The 20,188-nt window shown below is 37.9% G+C and overlaps 1 protein-coding gene across 2 annotated transcripts; it reads right to left on the minus strand.

Moving 5' to 3' along the window:
* Positions 1-441: 441 nt before the first annotated feature.
* On the minus strand, positions 442-19,735 carry LOC141610855 (uncharacterized). Of its 2 annotated transcripts, none has more exons than XM_074429141.1 (25): positions 19,533-19,735; positions 17,787-17,901; positions 17,613-17,675; positions 16,488-16,589; positions 16,224-16,389; positions 15,997-16,095; positions 14,831-14,980; positions 14,690-14,729; positions 13,921-13,978; positions 13,359-13,441; positions 12,233-12,331; positions 12,015-12,130; positions 11,812-11,930; positions 11,032-11,102; positions 10,495-10,600; positions 9,998-10,137; positions 9,534-9,692; positions 9,050-9,153; positions 8,211-8,386; positions 7,570-7,759; positions 6,432-6,531; positions 3,526-3,694; positions 1,653-1,735; positions 1,504-1,580; positions 442-812 (listed from the first exon to the last, which is right to left on the minus strand). In XM_074429141.1, exons 1-25 carry the CDS (start codon positions 19,596-19,598, stop codon positions 641-643), a joined length of 2,823 nt encoding a protein of 940 aa, XP_074285242.1. In that variant the 5' UTR covers positions 19,599-19,735; the 3' UTR covers positions 442-640. The 2 variants fall into 2 exon arrangements, 1 of the variants encoding a protein (XP_074285242.1); XR_012528424.1 differs by having other exon boundaries at positions 482-812; positions 3,526-4,028; positions 4,663-6,531; positions 19,533-19,710.
* Between the last annotated feature and the right edge of the window lie 453 nt (positions 19,736-20,188).

Below are 20,188 nucleotides of genomic sequence, written 5' to 3' on the forward strand. Positions count from 1 at the left end.
TTACCAAACGAAGAAATCTTGCACTTCTTAGGACAAGCTGAAAAAAAGGAATGATTGATGTTCATTTGAATCATTATGGGCTTGGAAGCAAAAAGAGGTGTTGGCCGTGTCATTCGCCAAAGAACCAGGTAAGCAGGAATTAGGCACGACAACAGTAGGGTTTCCTTGAAGGATTTTAATACTAGAATAAAGGACAATTTTGAAAAATCTGAAGGCAGCCTACTCATCTTCCTCGTCCCAATCATTTATTACTTTTTTTTCAATTCTGTGCAAGAGATAATTAAATCAAAGTTTCACGGATGATTGGGGCACAGGGCATAGGAAGTAACGGGCACCATTCAATGTCCCAAAAAAATTGCATGACTGTTTTATGGTAGATCAATCCCCCAACCAGAGGTCTGTGATAGGGGTCTGAGGGATTATTACAGGTGAGGCATGCTGTAGTTCATATCTTCCAATTGCTCTTAGCTTCAGAATCAAGGAAGCAATGAAAAAGTCTCTTATCTACCAAAAAAAAGTACACTTGTTCGTCATAATACATGACAAAAGATCAAAATTCAGTGTTTACATAAAAGGTCACTATAACAGCTAATCCCACTTTCAGCTTCCTCGAATATAAACCATCACCATGGGATTTGGGTCAGTTAATCTTAGGCTTTGCCCGCCTTGGTCTAAGAAGTAACCACACAATAAGCAACACCACCAAGAAAGCGGGAATTGTCGTCATGTCAAACTCGACATCTACCTTCCGGTCTTTAGTGCAGTGTATCGGATGTAAGAGAGCTACTGTTGAATTAACTTGTTCCGCAAAGCTACAAAAATGTACATCAAATATAAGATAGCTAGACCCAGAAGAGAATAAGTTTCACATGTAGCTTTTTAATTTCATATTTTCAGCAGATCCTGGTCATCTACATATAGCTTTTTTTAGTTTACATCTTTCATAATTCATATTTTACTTACAAGATGCTAATTTGCTGGTTTATCCTGTTGAGTACAGATTACAGAAAAAGGATAAGAGCAACTCAAGCACACAAAAATAAACACATAAACTTGTATGAGACTCTCACATATGAGACCAAACCCATTAACCGTGACCTCAAGATTACTTTAAATCAGGCAGCAGCAAGCAGTATAGGTGAGAAGCACAGGGAAGCAGTTCAATAAAACATGATGCACAAATGGAAATCTACTTAAATGTCGCAATAGATGGAAGCAAAGCCCCAAGCAGAATATCATCAGAGCACCCAGATGATAAAGGAACTCTGTTTTCAGGCTGAGGCTATGTTCCTTTAACTCAACTGCAAGTGTTGCAAGCAACACGGTGTTAGAGTGTCAGGCTTGGGTATTATATGACAATGTTTCTTACTTTTAGACCCAAAGTGAAGTGTAGACATTCATGTCAGAATATCGCAATGTCCAACAAGCAGCATGCACCCAAAGCAACGTGTCCAAGTAACATACGGAGTAGCTTTTTGGAATATCTTTTGTCATACGCCCTACCTTTTTGATGCATCATTCAATGTGTGCAGCAGCCTTAAGCCATCAGTATGTCTCAATTCTGCAGCCACAGTAGCCATCTGAAAGCACACTTCATTAGAACAGGCTTAAAAAAACAAGTAGATGAAAACACAAGATAAGAAACTACTCACTCTTTTCCACAAGCTAACAACAAATTTGTACTTGTTCACTAAGTCTTTCTCCTGGGACTGAAAAAGCTTGAATGATTTTAGAGCTGGTTGCAGTCAAGTAGCCACTTGGACAGATTGTAGTCATAATAAAAATTGAACATACACAACAAACATGCTGATATGAATTGATTTTATAATGGTTTTCTAGCTCTAAGTAATTAACACAAAGGGATTGTGTACGACACTGAGGACCTCACTGCTCTACAGATCATTAATTGGTCAAATATCGGGTGTGAATTGATACTGGCATGAGAGCAGGGTACATCCATTCTGGCCCTGAGATCTCTGAGAGTGAGTAAACATAGTTTAGCAAAATAACTGTCCTACCAAGCTTTACAATTACTTTGTTCGCGTGAGCTCCCATGGGAATGGTGCAAATCATCGAACTCAAATACTGTCCCTAATACTAGAATCACATGATTTTCACCATTTTGCATCAAATAAGTATACTCCTTGACCACATAAGACCTCCCATCAGCGAAGGATATACAGCACAGAGGTCGAAAACTAATATAATCAGCAGTCTCAAGAAAATTAACTGAACAATCTGATCGAACTGCAAAGTTTCTCATATAGGACATAAAAGGCGAAGGGTTAAAATCAGCAACTCCAGGACTAAGGAATTGTAATCAAAAACAAGGTTTGGTTTTCAAATGAGCGAAGCTTGGGTACACTAGGGACAACTCAGAACATTTAAGCCACTCTTCTGCTGGAGCTACACAGGTTTACCTCAGTTTATTTTTATTAAAATGATCAGCCAGCCTTTACTCCTTTCGCAGAACTGTTTTTGCTTTTAGTCTAGTAGTGTCTTCTTCACTCAAAGTCTCAAAACTAAAATGTTTTACTGATTTACAGGAGGAAACTATCACTCTGTGATATTAGATACTTCATAACACAAGTGGACTGATTGTAGTCGATGAATTACATGAGGCACTTAGTTCTGAATTAGTTATGTACAGAGTGTTTTTCATTAACAATGCAGTAGCATTTCTGCAACCACTTTAAATAGCACAAACACTCGGAAGTGGGAACTTTGTGAGACATGTGGAACATTTGATTTATACATTGATGATCAACATCAGAGCCGTAATCCCAAAATGATTTGGAGTTGGTTGACATGAATCATCCTTTGAAATACTCACAGATCGGTTTCATACCCAAAATATAAATGAGAGTTGCTGGACCGAGAACATGATAAAAAGGTATCAAACTAATAGGTAAAAGTCAATGTAAAAAAAACACACACACACACACACATTGTTCTTTTTATAGAAACTTAGATACCAAAATATCAACAGTTTTAAAAATCAAAATAAAATTGAAGTAAAAGTACAAAGAGTAAAGAAAGTCGAAATCAACTAAAAATAAGTCATTCCAAAAAAAAAGATACTAGAAGGAGAATGAAGCAAAAAGGTTTGAAAATCTTAAGAATTAAACAAAAGTATTTGAAAATAAATAGATAAATTAGTAAATTAAAAAGCACATATAATACTCCATCCCATTTTTATTGTCCCCTTTCGATTTTGGGAGGATTTAAGGAAAAGTAGTGAACTACCTACTTTACCCCTTGAATTAAAGAAAGTCGAGAATGTTTTTAGGGTAAAGATGGCAGTAGTTAATTATCTAGAGGCAATATTGGATAATCAAACTTTTTCCTTACTAAAATATAGAAAGGGGGCAATAATTTTGGGATAAAATTTGGAGTGAAAGGGGAGAATAAAATTAGGTTGGAGGGAGTAATAGAAAAAGAAGAGAAGTGCCCTAATTACTAACTAAAAAAGACGATATAAATGGTAGAAGACAGACGTTAAAAGATGGTTATAATCAAGGATACATGTTTGCTCCCGGACCAGGAGGCTTATAGCTGAGTTCACAAGCTGAATAGATTCTTCCAGACTAGTGATAAGATAGTTCCGCGCAATAGTATCTGACTGGAATTGGGAAATTCGCCAGCCTTGAGTTGTGATAGAAAGAGGACTGCAGCCCACAGACCATACCCAATTCTGTGCATTTGAGGAAAGAATTGATTAACAAACAAAAGGACAAGTAACAACACAACACATGACTCAAGCCATGAAGCGGTGAACGGATTATAAGAGAATGCACCAAGGTCACAGTCATCTTTAAGGAGCCCGTTTGGTAAGGAGCCATGGAGGTCTCAGGAAAGGCTGAGGGAATGAAGATTAATCATTCTCTTTGTTTTGTTATAGCCGCGGGGGGGGGGGGCCCAACCCACCACACCACACCCATACCCCGTACCATTACCGTCACTACCAACAATCACCACCACTGGCCCTATTGGAGCTTCCGAGTTCGCCGGATCCGGCACAGCCCCACCTCTACCGCTCCACCATGGTCGACCCTCTCCCTCCAACCTTCGAAATCCCTAACCCACACCCATAACCACCATCCAAAACACTACAAAATTAGTTCCTCAAACCCAAAAATGGGTTTTGACGAGGAAAATATTTGACTGATGGTACAATAAATTCATTATGAATGATCTAACTATACAACTTGGGTATTTGTTTGTAATTGCTGATTTATTGTTTAATTTTGTCTGTCCTAATTGAAGGTATGAAAGAGGGAAAAATAGTATGGGAAACTACCCTTGGAATCTACCAATTAGGCGGGATCGTCGATGGAGGGCGACCTTAAGCGCGTCGATGATGGTGACATTGGTGGTTGGTGGTCGACGGTGAGTGGTGGGTGTTGATAGTTCTTATATGTGGTTGATGTTTCTTTTATCATTCCCTTACATTATCAAACCAAACAAGAAGTCAAAGGGAATTCAATTCTTTTCTTTTCCTTTACCATTGTTTCCCTTTCCCTCATACGAACCAAACTCCCCCTCAATGACTCCAACCCACCACACCACACCCATACCCCGTACCATTACCGTCACTACCAACAATCACCACCACTGGCCCTATTGGAGCTTCCGAGTTCGCCGGATCCGGCACAGCCCCACCTCTACCGCTCCACCATGGTCGACCCTCTCCCTCCAACCTTCGAAATCCCTAACCCACACCCATAACCACCATCCAAAACACTACAAAATTAGTTCCTCAAACCCAAAAATGGGTTTTGACGAGGAAAATATTTGACTGATGGTACAATAAATTCATTATGAATGATCTAACTATACAACTTGGGTATTTGTTTGTAATTGCTGATTTATTGTTTAATTTTGTCTGTCCTAATTGAAGGTATGAAAGAGGGAAAAATAGTATGGGAAACTACCCTTGGAATCTACCAATTAGGCGGGATCGTCGATGGAGGGCGACCTTAAGCGCGTCGATGATGGTGACATTGGTGGTTGGTGGTCGACGGTGAGTGGTGGGTGTTGATAGTTCTTATATGTGGTTGATGTTTCTTTTATCATTCCCTTACATTATCAAACCAAACAAGAAGTCAAAGGGAATTCAATTCTTTTCTTTTCCTTTACCATTGTTTCCCTTTCCCTCATACGAACCAAACTCCCCCTCAATGACTCCTTTTACCCTTTCCTAACCCTCAAACTCCTCAACACTCATTCCCCCCAACCTGCCAAGGTTTCCCATCCCCCAACAAGCCAACCACATCTATCACTCAGCAACATTCACAACCACCCATCACCACCCTCGCAACAACAACCAGAAACACTCCCGCCACTAGCACCTCCATCCGGAAGCACTGTTGCCTCCACTCTGCCACTGTCACCGACGTCCCCCTCCCCTGCCGTCGTCCAAAAACACCGGACCACCTCATCGAAACTCGTCAAACCACCGACTAAAACCACCACCCCATCCTTGGAATCCTCTTCCCCAAGCCTTGAAACCCATCTACCACCCCCGCAAACACCGGATCTGGTGTTTTGGGGGGTGGTAGAGGGGTTCAAGGCTTGGGAAAAGGTTTCCAAGGTTTTAATATCCGGTGTTTTGGAGGTTGGTAGAGGGGTTCAAGGCTTGGGAAGAGGTTTCCAAGGTTTTAATATCCGGTGTTTTGGAGGGTGGTAGAGGGGTTCAAGGCTTGGGAAGAGGTTTCCAAGGTTTTAATTGGTGGTGTTAGGGTTTCGACGAGGGTAGCCTGGGGTGGGAAAGGCGAGGCCAGCGACGGGGTAGCGGGGATCGACGGCGACGGGTAGCAGGTGGTGCGTGTGTGGTGGTTACTTTTGGTTGTGGATTTTGTGGTGGGGGTGGTTATTGGAGTTTTAACATTTTTCATGTTCCAAACCAAACAATTAAAATCATCAAAGGGTATCAAATTCCTTTCCCCTTCTAACCCTTTCTTGATTCATTTCCCTTGCCCCTCTTCCAACCAACACCCCCTTAGTATTAAAAAGAATAACTAAAATTCATCTTAGACATCAGATAGCATTCTGTACTATGAAGGACATCGAGTCAGGCCTATGTTACCCCGACATTGCTTCAAGTGTTGGACATGACACCGTATCGTAGTGTTTGGATAAGGCTATTTTGCAACAAAAAAAAAGAAAAAAAAAAAGAGAGAGAAAAAAAAGGTTTATGTTTTCGCCTAAAATGAAGTACCAAAGTGACCTGTCGTGTCAGAATGTCAGACATGCAATCTGCAACCAAAGTGAAGTGTCGGAGAAGCATAGAGATATAAAGTCAAACAGTAACCACTAACCAGTGAACTTGTCATTCAAAATACAGTGAAGGCGCGCTTTAATTTTTATTTAATTTTTAATGTTTTAAAAACCCAACACAAAATTGGATGCCGAATGTTAGAAACACCTACCTCCATAGCAGTCTCATGAGCATGACTGTATACAAGATGAAGAGGAAGCAAACCAGCTAAATGTTCAGAAGCAGCAGCAATTGCAGCTTTTATAGGCTTCCTGAGACAAACACCACAATAACAACATTATCCAGTGCCTCAAGGATTCCCGTAAATTGCGTGGTACCTGGGAGAGGGGGGATGTTCATAGTCTTACCCTTGTATTAACAACACAAAGTGGATGCTTCCAGATGACCCAAAATGAAATTGAATCGACCACAAAGAAAGGAGTGAGAATGACGAACCATAAATCTACCTCTTAACTGATTTTTCAAATGAACATGTAGCTATGAAGGGATAAATTTTAGAGCAACAAGCCAAATGAAGTATGAAATTAAACAAGGAGGAATATGGTGTCATTGGAGAAGGTAGAAACTGATGACATATATTGAGACCAAAAAAATATGAGGCCAAAGGGTAGAGGAAGTGGAGGACGTAATAGTGTTTGGAGATCCGGTGGACGTTTGAATCAGAAGTGTTCAAGAAGCTAAGTTTGAGTAAGTCATGTAACTCAATATCACTAGCCAGCGCTACCATAGAAGCCTTCAAATGCTAATCATCCTCCAATGTTGGCTTCTTCAAATAAATGAATACTCTAAGAGCAGTCAGTTCAAACCTGTTCACGGGGCTTGTTTTTTACTAAGCACAATGTTCCCTAATCCTGTGACTTGCCTCATGCACACTCTAATTACCCGTTCTCGAAAAAATTGGGCCAAGCGAGTCATTACAAATGTATATGTCATAACTCATAACTAACACCCCAACTGGTTAAGAAATTGAGGTTGTTGACACTTGACAGTAGATCTTAGACTGTAAGAGTATTCTAATGAGTTTACAAGAATTGCCAACTACAGCCATAGTAAAAATGTTTCCCTTTTTGGGCTTACAAGCTTACTAGGAGATTTCAAATTTTATTTGGTCTACAGTAGTGAGTTGAGTTGTTTTAGTATATACTCCTATGAGGAAAGACCCACTTGCTCAATTGGGCCTTAGATAACACAAAGTTAAACCAGATAATTCATAGGACTATATTGCAAATCCAAATTCAGCCACATTATTAATAAGTTGGCTCCAAATTGGCAATATAAAGATAAATTACCGCAAATCCCAAAGGACTGATTGTCCATTGCACTGCAAATGACTTTCCCAGGATGAAGTGTCAGACTGAACAACAATGATCATATCAGAAAGAGCTTTTGCCTGATAATGTTTATCAACGAGTAATGGATCACCATGGATGAACCAGAATATGGGAACCTCCAGTGTCAGCCTGTCATTTGCGTGTTTTCCTGTATTTATCATGCATTTTATCAATTCAAGCCCTCGAAATACTGAATCTTAGAACACAATTTCAGGATGCCTAATTATCAACTTTAACTGCAAACCAGTTGACATGTTATTTACCATAGCATATACAGCATAAGAAATACCGAATTAAAAGGTGCCATCAGCTTGTACGATTTCAGTTGGACGAAAATTGACATACAAGTATACAACTCATAAGTTTGCAAGGGCTAAACTGGAGGCTAGTCATTCATTGATGGCTAAGTGAACTATTATTTAAAGAATACTGGCATGTATAAGTAAAAACACGAGAAAGTTCACCAATATTAAACAAGCTATAATAAATAGGTCACTTTGTCACTCTATGGCTTTAATTTTAGCCTCACAGGAATTGACACAAACTAGCCATGATAATTCCACGTAAATTCCAGAATATAGTCAAGGATATTAGATAACCTTTCAGTGAATTATGATCATTTATCCGTTGCAACTGATGTTGGAGAATGGATGAATCAAGATAATTAGAGACAATTTTTCTATAGGTTCCATTGACTAATAACATTGGCACAGCAGCTGCTCTCCTAGATACTGAGAAAGCCATAGCCAACGCAGGATCATCGGACAGTGGTAACCTGCAGGCATCAAAAACCAATCAACACAATGTCTAGTTTCTATATATACTGAAACCAAGGTTATCAAATTCGTAATACGCTCGATTCGGAGTCACAATTCGTATTCACGATTCGCGCTATTTTGCGTATCAATTCGGTGAGAGTATTACAACGACCATAATTCGCAAATTTTTATTAAAAAAATAAATAAATTAAAATAGATAAAAAAGTTAATTGTCTTATAAGAAAGAGTTAATTAACAATTATTCCCACCAACATACCATTTTTCAACAATTACTCCCATGTCAATTTTTTTTTCAAAAATTACTCCTACATTAGAACTCATGTCAAAAATATTTTCCACGTCCACATCACAAGTCTGTTTTCTCAACCCCTCATCCAGGTTACGCCATTGAGATGCACAACCCAGTCAACAACAAAACTGTGCTTTACAATTCAATTTTCTTTCATGTTTTAGGAATCAAGCCATAGATCCTTAGGAGAAAAGGAAACAATCAAAGGTTGACCGATGACACCACATGGCAATGGTCGAACTCTCACGCAAAAACCAAACAATCATCCCAAATTAATTCCAAGTTATTTTTCTTAATATTGCTTTAACATACCCGCATATAAGTACGCTTATTGTTAACTAAAGAGATATAATGATGATAGAATCCTCACATGTGCTGGCTGAACATCACTTTCTGGGAAGGCAATGATAAAGATGATAGCCCCTCCATTAGTGCCTTTAGATCCACTGGTAATTGCTTGATGCTCCTGATTTTCTGCAACAGCAATCACAACTTTTTAGTGGTGTCGCACTGTTGCATATGTCCACATAGGCAACTAACATGAATAGTCAGAACACAGATGACTATAAACAAAGCTGACATGGAAAATCCAGTTGCTTCAAGTGTAAAAAGGGAAAGAGGGATCAGCGTATGCAGCCTTTCCCCTATAATGATAATGTTTGTTGCCAACTGGCCCTTAACCATAACTGGACGATTATCAACAACTTCATGAAAACAGAAGCGCTGATGGCCTTACCAATAAGTAATTTACTCGGGATTGATTGAGCATGGAGAACGGATACCCTAGGGAAGGGAAAATATTTAACAAAGAGCACAACAATAAAAAAAAATGAAAAGAGTTGGAAAAGGCTTACATCCTGAGTAATGAAAAATAACTGATAAGAGATCTGATCATAGAAATGGAATGCTCCATCTGCTACAGAAGGGGCAATAATGTGCTTCATAGATCCCCTCAAAATTGAACCTAAGTGCGCCAGAAAGGTATCACGAGCGACTGTGTAATTGTGCATTGTCTGCAAAGTACACTGTGTCAATACATGAACTCATAAAAGAAAAAACTTGTATTTTGGAATCAACGAATAAAGCTCCCTCGTACCAAAAGATTGTCAAAGTCAACTTTTTTGACTCAACATAGAAAAAAATTTGACAAAAAATAGGATTGAGTCGCACCACAAATTCAAGCGGTTGATAACAACACTTCTACATATTCAAGTCATGACCAAACTTTAAGCCCAAAAGTCAAATGTGACACTTTGGAGGCGGAGGGAGTTTAAAAAGCCCGTTAGAGTTGGTTAAGTTAAAGCTAAAAAAAATATACCGCGTGGGCATCACTGAAAAGATTCCAGCTCTCCATTTTCTTTAATGCATCCAGCGCCTTTCTCTTATGGCTTTCACCAAATTCATCACCTTCCATAGACTGAAGCTCATTCTTTAATTCTTTCATTCTTTCGTCAAGTTCTGCAATACAAGTTCTAAAACTGGTGAAATAGAAAAAAGTTTCATATTTTTATATAAAAAAACTTCTTTCCTCAGTTTTTTATCCAACCAAAGGAGTTTCAGCGAATTGTAAGATACACAGAGCTGATGCATATAGACTGTAATGATTATCACAAAATAAGCTTCTACAATTGAACAGCATATGATGCATGCATAAAGCATTAGCATCAGGCAAAACAGTATTACGCGGCATGTGGAAAGAAATAAGATGCAGTAAGATGCCTACAAAATCGTGACCCGCCTGCAAGGCACTTCACAGTATACACTTGAAGTGTGGTGAATTAACAAAAAACAAATGCTGAATCAACACTAAAATACCTTCACAAAGGGCGAGCCTCACTTTCCTCCCCTTGCAATGCTTAAAAGCGAAAAGCTCGTAAATGTCGATTTCTGCTAGAAGGATGTCGATAGCTTCGTGTTCCTTCTGAGAACAATTAAACAATCATCAGGAAACCAAAAATTAAACCTGAGCATACAACCTCACTTAAACCACGACGATGAAATAGGGGAATCATTAACATTAATAAAAAACGAAAAGAATTATGTGGAGCCCTACAAGTCTTACTGAGATGACCGTCTAATACACTCTATACCATCTATGTTACTCAAACTCGGTTGTATCAACATGAGAGACAAGTTGCAATTTGGCTTTAGAGAGAGTTGCCGACCACTATACACACTTACACAGTACTGAAAAAACTGTTCAGGGGAAAAAACAAAAGGACTAGACTACAACTATCTTTGCAACGTTAACATCCCTGACATTCATACAGCAAAAAAAGGATACAAAGGAAGAAGATAATTTGTTTATCAAAGAAATACTTTTCGACAACAATTAATAAGAAAAACACTTACATCTCCAAGAGCAGAAAACTTTTCTTGAATTGCATTCTGCAAGTGCTCTTCAGCTTCCTCTTCAGTTATTTCTATAGAAAGACAAAAGAATGTTGAATTAAAGCTACTCAAAACATATCAAATGTACAACACTATAGACCACATTCATTCCCATGCCAAAACATAAAAAACTCTGTACAGAATCAGGACTGAATGGAAAAGCAATGACCATAAGAACTATATCACGAAAGAGCTCCTGATACGGGGAAAAAAGGAAGAGAAAAGATAACAACCAGACTAAGCAGAACCAATTTCATAAATATATGGTTAGTTACTAATACTATTGTTCAGACGCCGGGCCAACTATAGTGAAAGAAGAAGCCAAAATTACAAGGGATCAGCCTGTGTGGGTAGAGGACACATCTTAAAAAGGGAACTTTAACTATGAGCTTGAAATATTTACTTTTTTATGTGAATAAAGGAGATGTTGGAGAATTAAGTCTGAAAATGGTTTAATAAATAAAATAAATAAATCAAACTATACGCTTCATAAAATAATCTCCTTCTCTACTACTCTACTTCAGTCATGCGAATCTCCTTCTGCCTCAGCTATAAGGAATGTCAGATTAGGAAGGATTGGATACCTACTTCACACCCATATCTTTGAGTGTCATGTTGGACATGGGTATAGCCCTAGAAGTGAAGAGTTGAAGTCAAGTAACATTGCTAGCAACAAAATACCATACATCTTGATCCAAATAGAAAAAAAAGATACAAAACAGGGAAAATGTTATCAAAGACCTGAAACGGCACCAATAGTTCTTGTTACATTGGGCAAGCTTTGCTCAGTACGTACACCTTGTCCTCCAACTGCCGGACCCCATGTAAAAGGGCCGGCACTTAGATCAACAAATGCCCACCTGAAGGTCATGTAATCAGTACAAGTCAAGAAACTGTGAAACGGCATACCAATGGAACAAAATAAACTTTCATGAGATTGAAACCTGTCTTTTCCTATCCACGTATCTGTCAGACATTCAGCATGAAGGCTGTTGAAGTCCCCAGATTTTAAGTCCTTTTGGAGAGCAAGCTTTAAATCTCCACTCTTTCCGCTCAAAACCTTCAAATGAGCTACACTAATAAATAAGTAATACAAAACCACTGCGTTTTAATATAAACATCATTGCTGTTGTGATTTACCCTAGCTGAACAAAGAACCTACCTGCAAAACTTTGCTCTGGACAACGTAATCTGTATCCTTTCCTTGATAAAGGCTTTGGATACTATTTAGAGCTTCCGAGCATCTACTAGACCATTCTACCTGCAAAAGAAGAAAGCAAAATTCATACGAATAACTCAAAAAACCATCTTGTTTCCTCTAAATTTTCTTTCTTCTCTTTACTTTCCTCGCTCCATCAAGATATACAACAAGACATCATTATGAATTAGTAATACTATACCCAACATGTAACCATCAGACAGTAAAATTCTTATCTGGGGTGTTTGCCAGCCACCACTTCTAGAAAAGGAAACGAGTTAGATGAGGGATTAATGGAGAAAGGGAAAAGGAAGGAGAGCTTTTATATTCGGCAAAAGCTTATTCCAAAAATCAGGCCAGTAAGGAAATATACATATTTTAATCTTCAGAATCATTTCACAGAAACAAGTTTATTATTATTATTACTAAATTGTGAAGTATAGAACCATTGATTGGGTATTTGGGCCTCAACCATCAACTTAAAGCTTTTGGTTGAGATGGTCTTCTAACATGGATTAGAGCCCATGTCTTATACCATGGTTTATAAGATAGTAGAGACTCTTCTTCATGGTCAATGTTGGAAAATCACATAGTTAGATGTGATGGTTGAGGCCCAATGAATTGTTCTACACCTCAACACTAAGCTCACGGAGAGACTCGAGTAAGTAGTAATCCCTCTATCTCATTTTGTTGTCCTACTTTCTATTTTGGGATGATTTAAGAAAAAAGTTATAAAGAAAAACAATATCCCTTAACTCAAGAAAAACGGACCCAATTTAATTGTCATAGAGGGTATAGTAGTTAATTAACTAAGAGCAATAGTGGCCATCCACTCTTTACCTAACTAAAAATAGAAAGAGAACAATTAATTTGAGAATTATTAAGAGGGAAAAAAGTGACAAAAAAATTGGGATGGAGGGAGCAACTCTTAATGGGTCTTACATAGCACTTATAATAGCTGCAAAAGTACTATGTAGCTGATGCTGAAATACACATGCATTTTCAGAAGCGAGCAGAGGCAGACAGCTTGTGAGCAGAAAAAAGGCAAGGAAATGTAACAAATATGTCAAATTCCAAAAACACCACGAACCGTATCTGTTTCTTCGGTTGCTGTCCATGAAAACTTGGCCATCGGGTGCTTTTCATACAAAGGTCTTTGGATCTTTTCTATAGCTAGAAAGACATCCAGAAACAGAAAGATGTTATGAGTAACATCAGAAAACATCAACTTATACAATATTATCACACACGTACCTGCCAAACAAGTCATTTGGTTCGTATTCACATTGGGTTAAATCGTTTTAGTGTCATTCAGGGTGAGCTTTAGTTTCAAATTTGGTTTGATCCAGTTCAAAGTTCTTTTTTCGTTCAGTAGCCTTAATTAGTTGTGATACATAAATCAATAATCAATGCACCACATGGTAAACCGGTTGGGTATTTATGAGAATATAAGTCTCTTCTGATGCTAACCAAATTGGTTCGGATTTGAATCAGATTCATTCGGTTGCCGATTTTTTCTTTCAAGCATGCCGCAACTGTTTCAATTTCCGTTTGATACAAGTTGAATATGGTTTTCAGATCGGTTTTGCTAGAACCACAATATCTATTAGTCCAAGAAAATAACTTAAATACTTAAGAGGGAGCTGGCTCACCTAGTGTAATATCTGAAACACCTTTTGATTCACGTACAGAAGCTTGCAAGCTCTTATTCTGCACCAACCATAACCCATACTCAAACAAGAATCAAGTATTGCAAGAATCAACGATACATCAACAACAACATAACCCCAGTGTCTCAAAGGCTCCTATCTAAGGCAGTCGGATGTGACAGACATGCCCGAGAGAGCCTATTCCCAGATGACTTCTATCAATAGACGCTATGTCACAAAGTACGAGGTGCAAATAGTTCAACAAAGCCAATGATACACCAAATTTTTGAAGTTGGCTAACTCGAATAGTCATTTAAAACCGTCAATGAGAGGTAAAGCGATGAAAAAAAGGAAGGGTGAAGGACAATGAAACCCAAAAAAATTGTTAAAATAAAGAAAATGTAAATAAGAAAGTCGTATAGATCATAGATGTAAGTCAGTCATAATGTTGGGAAGATATTAAAGTTGAAGACATGATACGCAATGAGAACAAGATGGAACTGTTTCTTAGAAAATGGCAAGGTTTTTTTCAAAAATAATACTCACACAATTCTTAAATTTAGCCACAACATAAAATTTAGCCACACAAAACATGGTCAAAAACAGAAATGGAGCAATTCCGAGAACAAGCCGAAAGTAGAAAATGGGGCAATTGTTAAGAAATAGAGAGAGTAGTCACTTAGCATTGGATGCAGAAAAAGTACTTCAACATTATCACTATTTCAATTAAGCTATATCTGAAAAAGAACAAAAGAAAAAGAGAGAAAAACACCTGCCGCAGGAAGTTTAGCTCTGACTCCGATAATCCTCTCCTGCAATCCAATAGCGAGCACAATTAAAGTGACAGAAGATATATAGAAATCATTAATGAAGTCCCTTGTAAAGGGGAAATATAACAAGTTATGCAACCTGCCTGTAGCCATATCTAGCCATATTAGCATTATGCTTTGGATTCAAAACAAAAATGTTATATGCATTTCCAAGTTGCAAATACTCAACCAGGCTTTCAAAGATAACCTCCATCATATCCAGGTCTACTTGCCACAAATCATTGTTACTTCCCCTGTAGTTGGAAATATACAACACATATTAATTGATGACCAGAAACTCATCACGAAAATATGAATGAAAAAACACACTTTCATTTAAAAAATAAAACCACAGTGAATGACTGTTCCCCGGGCTAGAGTCGTCAAAAAATTTCGGGTAGCATAATGCCAAAATGTCACCCACTTTCACACTCTAATTCTTTTGAATCATCTTCTATGTGTAATTTTAGTATATCTAGACAAGCAAGAAACCAATAAAATTATTTGCTGAACTAGACTGGGCAAAGTTACATGCAATCACAATCAGTCAAGCATGTCCCATCTCGCCCAACATAAAAATATAACACTTAATGGGATATGTCAGATATACCATTTAATATCAAATTTCTGTGAACAAAAAGAAAAAAATTAACATCTATTTTGCCCAACACTGCCTTATAAGACAGATATCTTTGGCTTACACTATCTTTGACAGATTCAACATTCAGATAAGTTCACCTATATGATACATGTTCCTCATCCTTTTAACCTCCTCTTACCACTACAGCTTCCAAATCCAACTTCACACCTTACTTCAACTTTACATCTGACATCAGTTTTCTAGCTTCTGATATAACACTATTCCATGGCTCCTTCCTAGATAATTCAAAAGAAAAAAAAAAAAACTAAAAACCCTTGATACCAGGTAACGCCTAAAGATGTAAAGGTTTGTAATTTGCTTTTTCATTGAGGTCACTGTACACCTTCCAGGCATCAACTGCATAAAATGTCGCATTCATAAATTTAGGTTACTAAAAGGTATCTTATACTAGGCAGAAGCTAGTTCTAAAGTGAGAGATAAATATTTGCTGATGCTTGTTTTATATCATATCAACCAGTGCCTCATGAGGAAGAAGAGAGTTTGAGCACTTGAGTTTACAAGCTTACTATGACTATGATTTACATCTTATAAACAATCACGTGCTGAGGGTAACATACATTGGAAACATCAGTGTACATCACACACAAGAAAGGATGTAACAGAGTATACCCGGTAACTGACACATCTTCCTTTCGGGATAAGACAGCAATGGCTTGCTCAAACAGAGAAGTCACCTTTTCATTCATTTGTATTGCATGAACAGAAAAACTGCATTAAACAATCCAAAGTTCCCATGTTTCAGTGCATATTAGTCTCTATAGAAAAAAGTGACATATTTGCGTGAGCAAGATTACAAATAAGTTAAATAATAACATAATCCATAACGAAACCATTACTTGTAGTTAACATGACTCAATGTAGGAAAATGATGATTTCCTTTATCAACATTTATATTGTGAAATGGGTTCCGCACTTCTTCAATCTGTGGGATCCGAGTATGTTCAAAGATGTGATCAATATTTGTGAACCATCGCTCAAGTTCTTCAGCTTGTAGCCTGAAATCTGACATTTAAATAACAAAAATCAGGAAACACCGTAATAACTATTGGGCTGAACACATAGTCAACCATGTAGACAAAAATACAGTAGACAATAACTACCTTGGTTTCCTTTCCCTTCAAATCCGATAAAAATGAAATTCACGGGAACTGGAAGATACAGGGAATCAACTTCCTTGAGCTTCAAATAATTTGCAATGTTACCTGTGACAGTTCAAACAAAGAATCATCCCTATCACTCAAGAGGTCAGGAAAGAAGGTTTAAATTAATAACAGTAAAGATGGAACTACAGACATGAAGAAACTATACTTCATAGAAAATGATCTGACCTTCTACTAGATCTAAATTGACCTTTAATTTATCTTTATATTTTGATGTTCAGCAGCAAATGACCTAAATTTGTATGTTTTAGGAAAGTCACATAAAAGTATCCATCCTAGCCTTTACACAATCCAATCACGTATATATCTCAGAACATAAGTATGGGATGCTAACAAGGTACAAAAATGTAATAACATAAGAGCGTCATAATTCGTCAGAAAAATCCTCTGACAGCCTGTGCTACAGCCATCAAATACGAATACAAAGCATATGATACATAAAAAGTCACAGGCAACTGTGTTTGAGGCTTTGAACAATCTCAATTCATATTCAGAAGGTACCACTTGACAATGTTTACATTCCTTGCAGCCTCGGCTTTTGGTCAGAGAAAATACATCCAGCTCGAACATAACACACAACACCCTCCCAGACACCTGAATACATCTTCCTCCAATCGTAAGCCGACTATTATCTATCTATTACAAATAATTACCTTCTCTCTAGTTCTCGTTTATCCATCCTTATAAACAGGATTTAAGTGTAATGCCTACCAGCCTAGGTGCTCCCACAACACAGTATCTATTGTTGGTATCGCACACTACAATTAGTATTGTAATCAGACTCATCCACACACATCAACAGTTATTACATCAAACACTAGCAAATTCTTCACTCATTCAAAATAGGCTCTTCAGTGTGTTATTTTAGTCTTCAATTGCATCCACATACTACCATCCTTCCTACCAAAAATACTTCCATTTCATCCATAATAATAGTGATTTCATCCGTCATAACCCGTAAACTGAATAACTGATGAAAGCTAGACATCAGTCAACGAATCATGCAAAATATCACACTTATCAATGGAGACTGTCACAAAACTTGAAGTCGAAAAAGGTAACTACCTGCCTGGGAGTAATTAAGGGATCCTCTCTTTGTAGGGCTGGAAGATTCCAAATCATCAAAATCTGAACATCAACGGAGACTGTCATGCCAAAATCCAAATAGATGAAGGAACATCTCTCAATCAAGTTTGTTGTCTTCAACAAAACAAAGCCCAAATAAAGACATCAACCTACCTCCATGCATGATAGACTCAGTCCAGAATTTGCTTTTCTCTTTAAGATTAAACAAGGACAACACAGACGAAAACCCACTTTTACGTGGAGATCCATGTGAGACATGAGCAAAATCCTGGAGAAAATATGTATAGTTATCATAGATGTTTCAGGGATTAGGATTTACAAATTTGAGCAACCAATCAACATCAGGCAAGAATGTATATTCGGCCATTGATGATGACCCCTATAAACAAAAACATTACCGCATTGACTCAAAGGAACCTGCCTATGGCGTTGTAAGGTACGGTCACCTCTACATAGCCTTCTGTGTGTGTTAAAACACAAATAGACAATTGTTGAACAACCATGTTGAAACTTGTGTCGAGAATTGCACTGAACAATTGAAACTTCATAATATAAGGAGAGACAATGTAGGGCATATTGTTTTAAATTGAATCTACCTTAACTAAACTAAACTGAAGTGAATAACAAAAATGAACTAAACTTAGGGGGCGTTTGGTATTGGGGTGTAGGGAAAGGGAAAGGGAATAAAAGTCATTCAAACCCTTTGTTCATGTTTGTTTAAGCAAATCAATCATTCCCTTACCCTTCTCCTTACCTCCTAATCTCTTTACATCCTTACCCCCACCCCCCTAGGGTAACCCATTCTCTTTCCCTCCTTCATCCAAATCATCACCCTCACATATCCACAACCATCACTGTAAGTTTGTCAACACCCCACCTCGACACCTGCTGCCACCACATAAAGCACAACGTCGCTGCCCGTCTACCACCATGGACGCCGGCGGCCCACCGCCGGTGCCAGCTACCCCTCTGTCCCCATCACTTACCGGCTTTGAAACGTTCTACTGACCGAACTCTGTGCACAGAACATCGCTCATCACCATCTATCCCGGTATCGGCCTTCATATTGCCGGCGCACCACCCACAGCCACCACAACTCAGATTCAATTTCTAACCGGTGTTTTAGGGGGTGAGGAAGGGATTTCGGGGGTTGGGGGAGGGTGTTTCAACTTTCAAGGGTAGCTGTGGCGATTTTCAACGGTGGGGAAGGGAGACCACGGTGTTGTGGGTAGTATTGGTAGTTTTTGTGGTTGAATTGGTGGTAGTGGCCTAGTGGGTGATGTTCGGATTGACTGAAGTTTTCTTTTGAGAGTCAAACCAAACAATGTTTTTAATCAAAGGAAATTTGATTCCTTACCCCTTATTTCCCTTTGTTGATTACATTCCCTTTCCGAAACCAAACGCCCCCTTAACTTAACTTGACTCGAGGTGAGTTCAATTACTCAAAATTAAGTCCAAGAGAAGACGGAGTTGTTAAGCCATTTTGCAATATTGGAGTGGATAACAAGAAAAAATTATTCACTATGACAACAAACATATACATTGATTCCTCTCATGAGTTCCCCTTGCCTGTAACATTTCAGTCAGCGTTTTCGAGTATTTAACACAGGTAACAATAAGCAACACAGCCAGATCCCCTTAATCGTTATTACGAAACGCATAAGTGCCCCAATCACAACTCAAATTAATCAAGTGTTAAGTAAGTAGCTTAAAGGTAAGACGGACGAAGACAATTAATCAATTTCATCTACAAATTTATTTCCTACATAACAATTGTCCAAACATTCAATTAACCTAGAAAAATCGAAAGCTTGAATCGAAGCGCTATTATCCAGACAGTAGACTGAAATAGGAGATGCGAAAAGAAAAATATGAAGAAGACGAAGAAGAAGAAAATACCAAAAGAAGAGCGACAAGGAAGAGGAGTGAAAGATGAGAACGGACGATTGATGCGACGGAAGCCATTGATGAAGAAGTTGGGTTTAATGGCGAGAAATGAAGAGTGCCGTCGAATCGGCGATCGTTGAACCTCCTCACACTGCTCTCCTTACTTGTAGACGAGTCAACACAGTTAAACAAAAATTAACATTATTACACTTTTTTTTTTAACATGTTACCCTTCATTTTAAATTTCTACATATGGTGTCCGTGTTTATCTTTTTCTTTCTCAGAATATCATTTGACAAACTTCCATCATAGCGTTTTACTCTTATGAGTAATTAGATGTTAATTGAGTATGTTATGTTATTTATGTTTTGTTATTTAGGTATTAAATTTTAGTTTATTAGATAAAATAAGGATTTTAGGTAGTATTAGATAAGGATTTTAGGTATTAGATGATGAAGTTTTAGTATATTAGATAACTAAAAAAAGGCGTCACAAATCATATGAGTAACGACGTTGTGACGAAAGTTTACCAAAGGGTATTCTAGGAAAGAAAAAGGTAAATACAGAGGTACCATGTGTATAAATTTAAAACAAGGGATACCATGTGTAATCTGCCAAAGTTCGAGGGTACCATGGGAAATTTCCGTTTATATTAATTCAATCTCCGC

Source organism: Silene latifolia, chromosome 1, assembly GCF_048544455.1.
Source record: "Silene latifolia isolate original U9 population chromosome 1, ASM4854445v1, whole genome shotgun sequence".
Classification (NCBI taxonomy): Eukaryota; Viridiplantae; Streptophyta; class Magnoliopsida; order Caryophyllales; family Caryophyllaceae; genus Silene; species Silene latifolia.

Excerpts from the sequence above, each read along its gene's own strand:
- LOC141610855 (XM_074429141.1), bottom strand. The coding sequence starts at position 19,598 with ATGGCTTCCGTCGCATCAATCGTCCGTTCTCATCTTTCACTCCTCTTC. Across the intron at positions 13,979-14,689 it reads AGCTAAACTTCCTGCGGCAG|AATAAGAGCTTGCAAGCTTC; the intron begins GTGTTTTTCTCT and ends TGGTTGGTGCAG. Across the intron at positions 7,760-8,210 it reads TGATCATAATTCACTGAAAG|GAAAACACGCAAATGACAGG; the intron begins GTTATCTAATAT and ends TGATAAATACAG.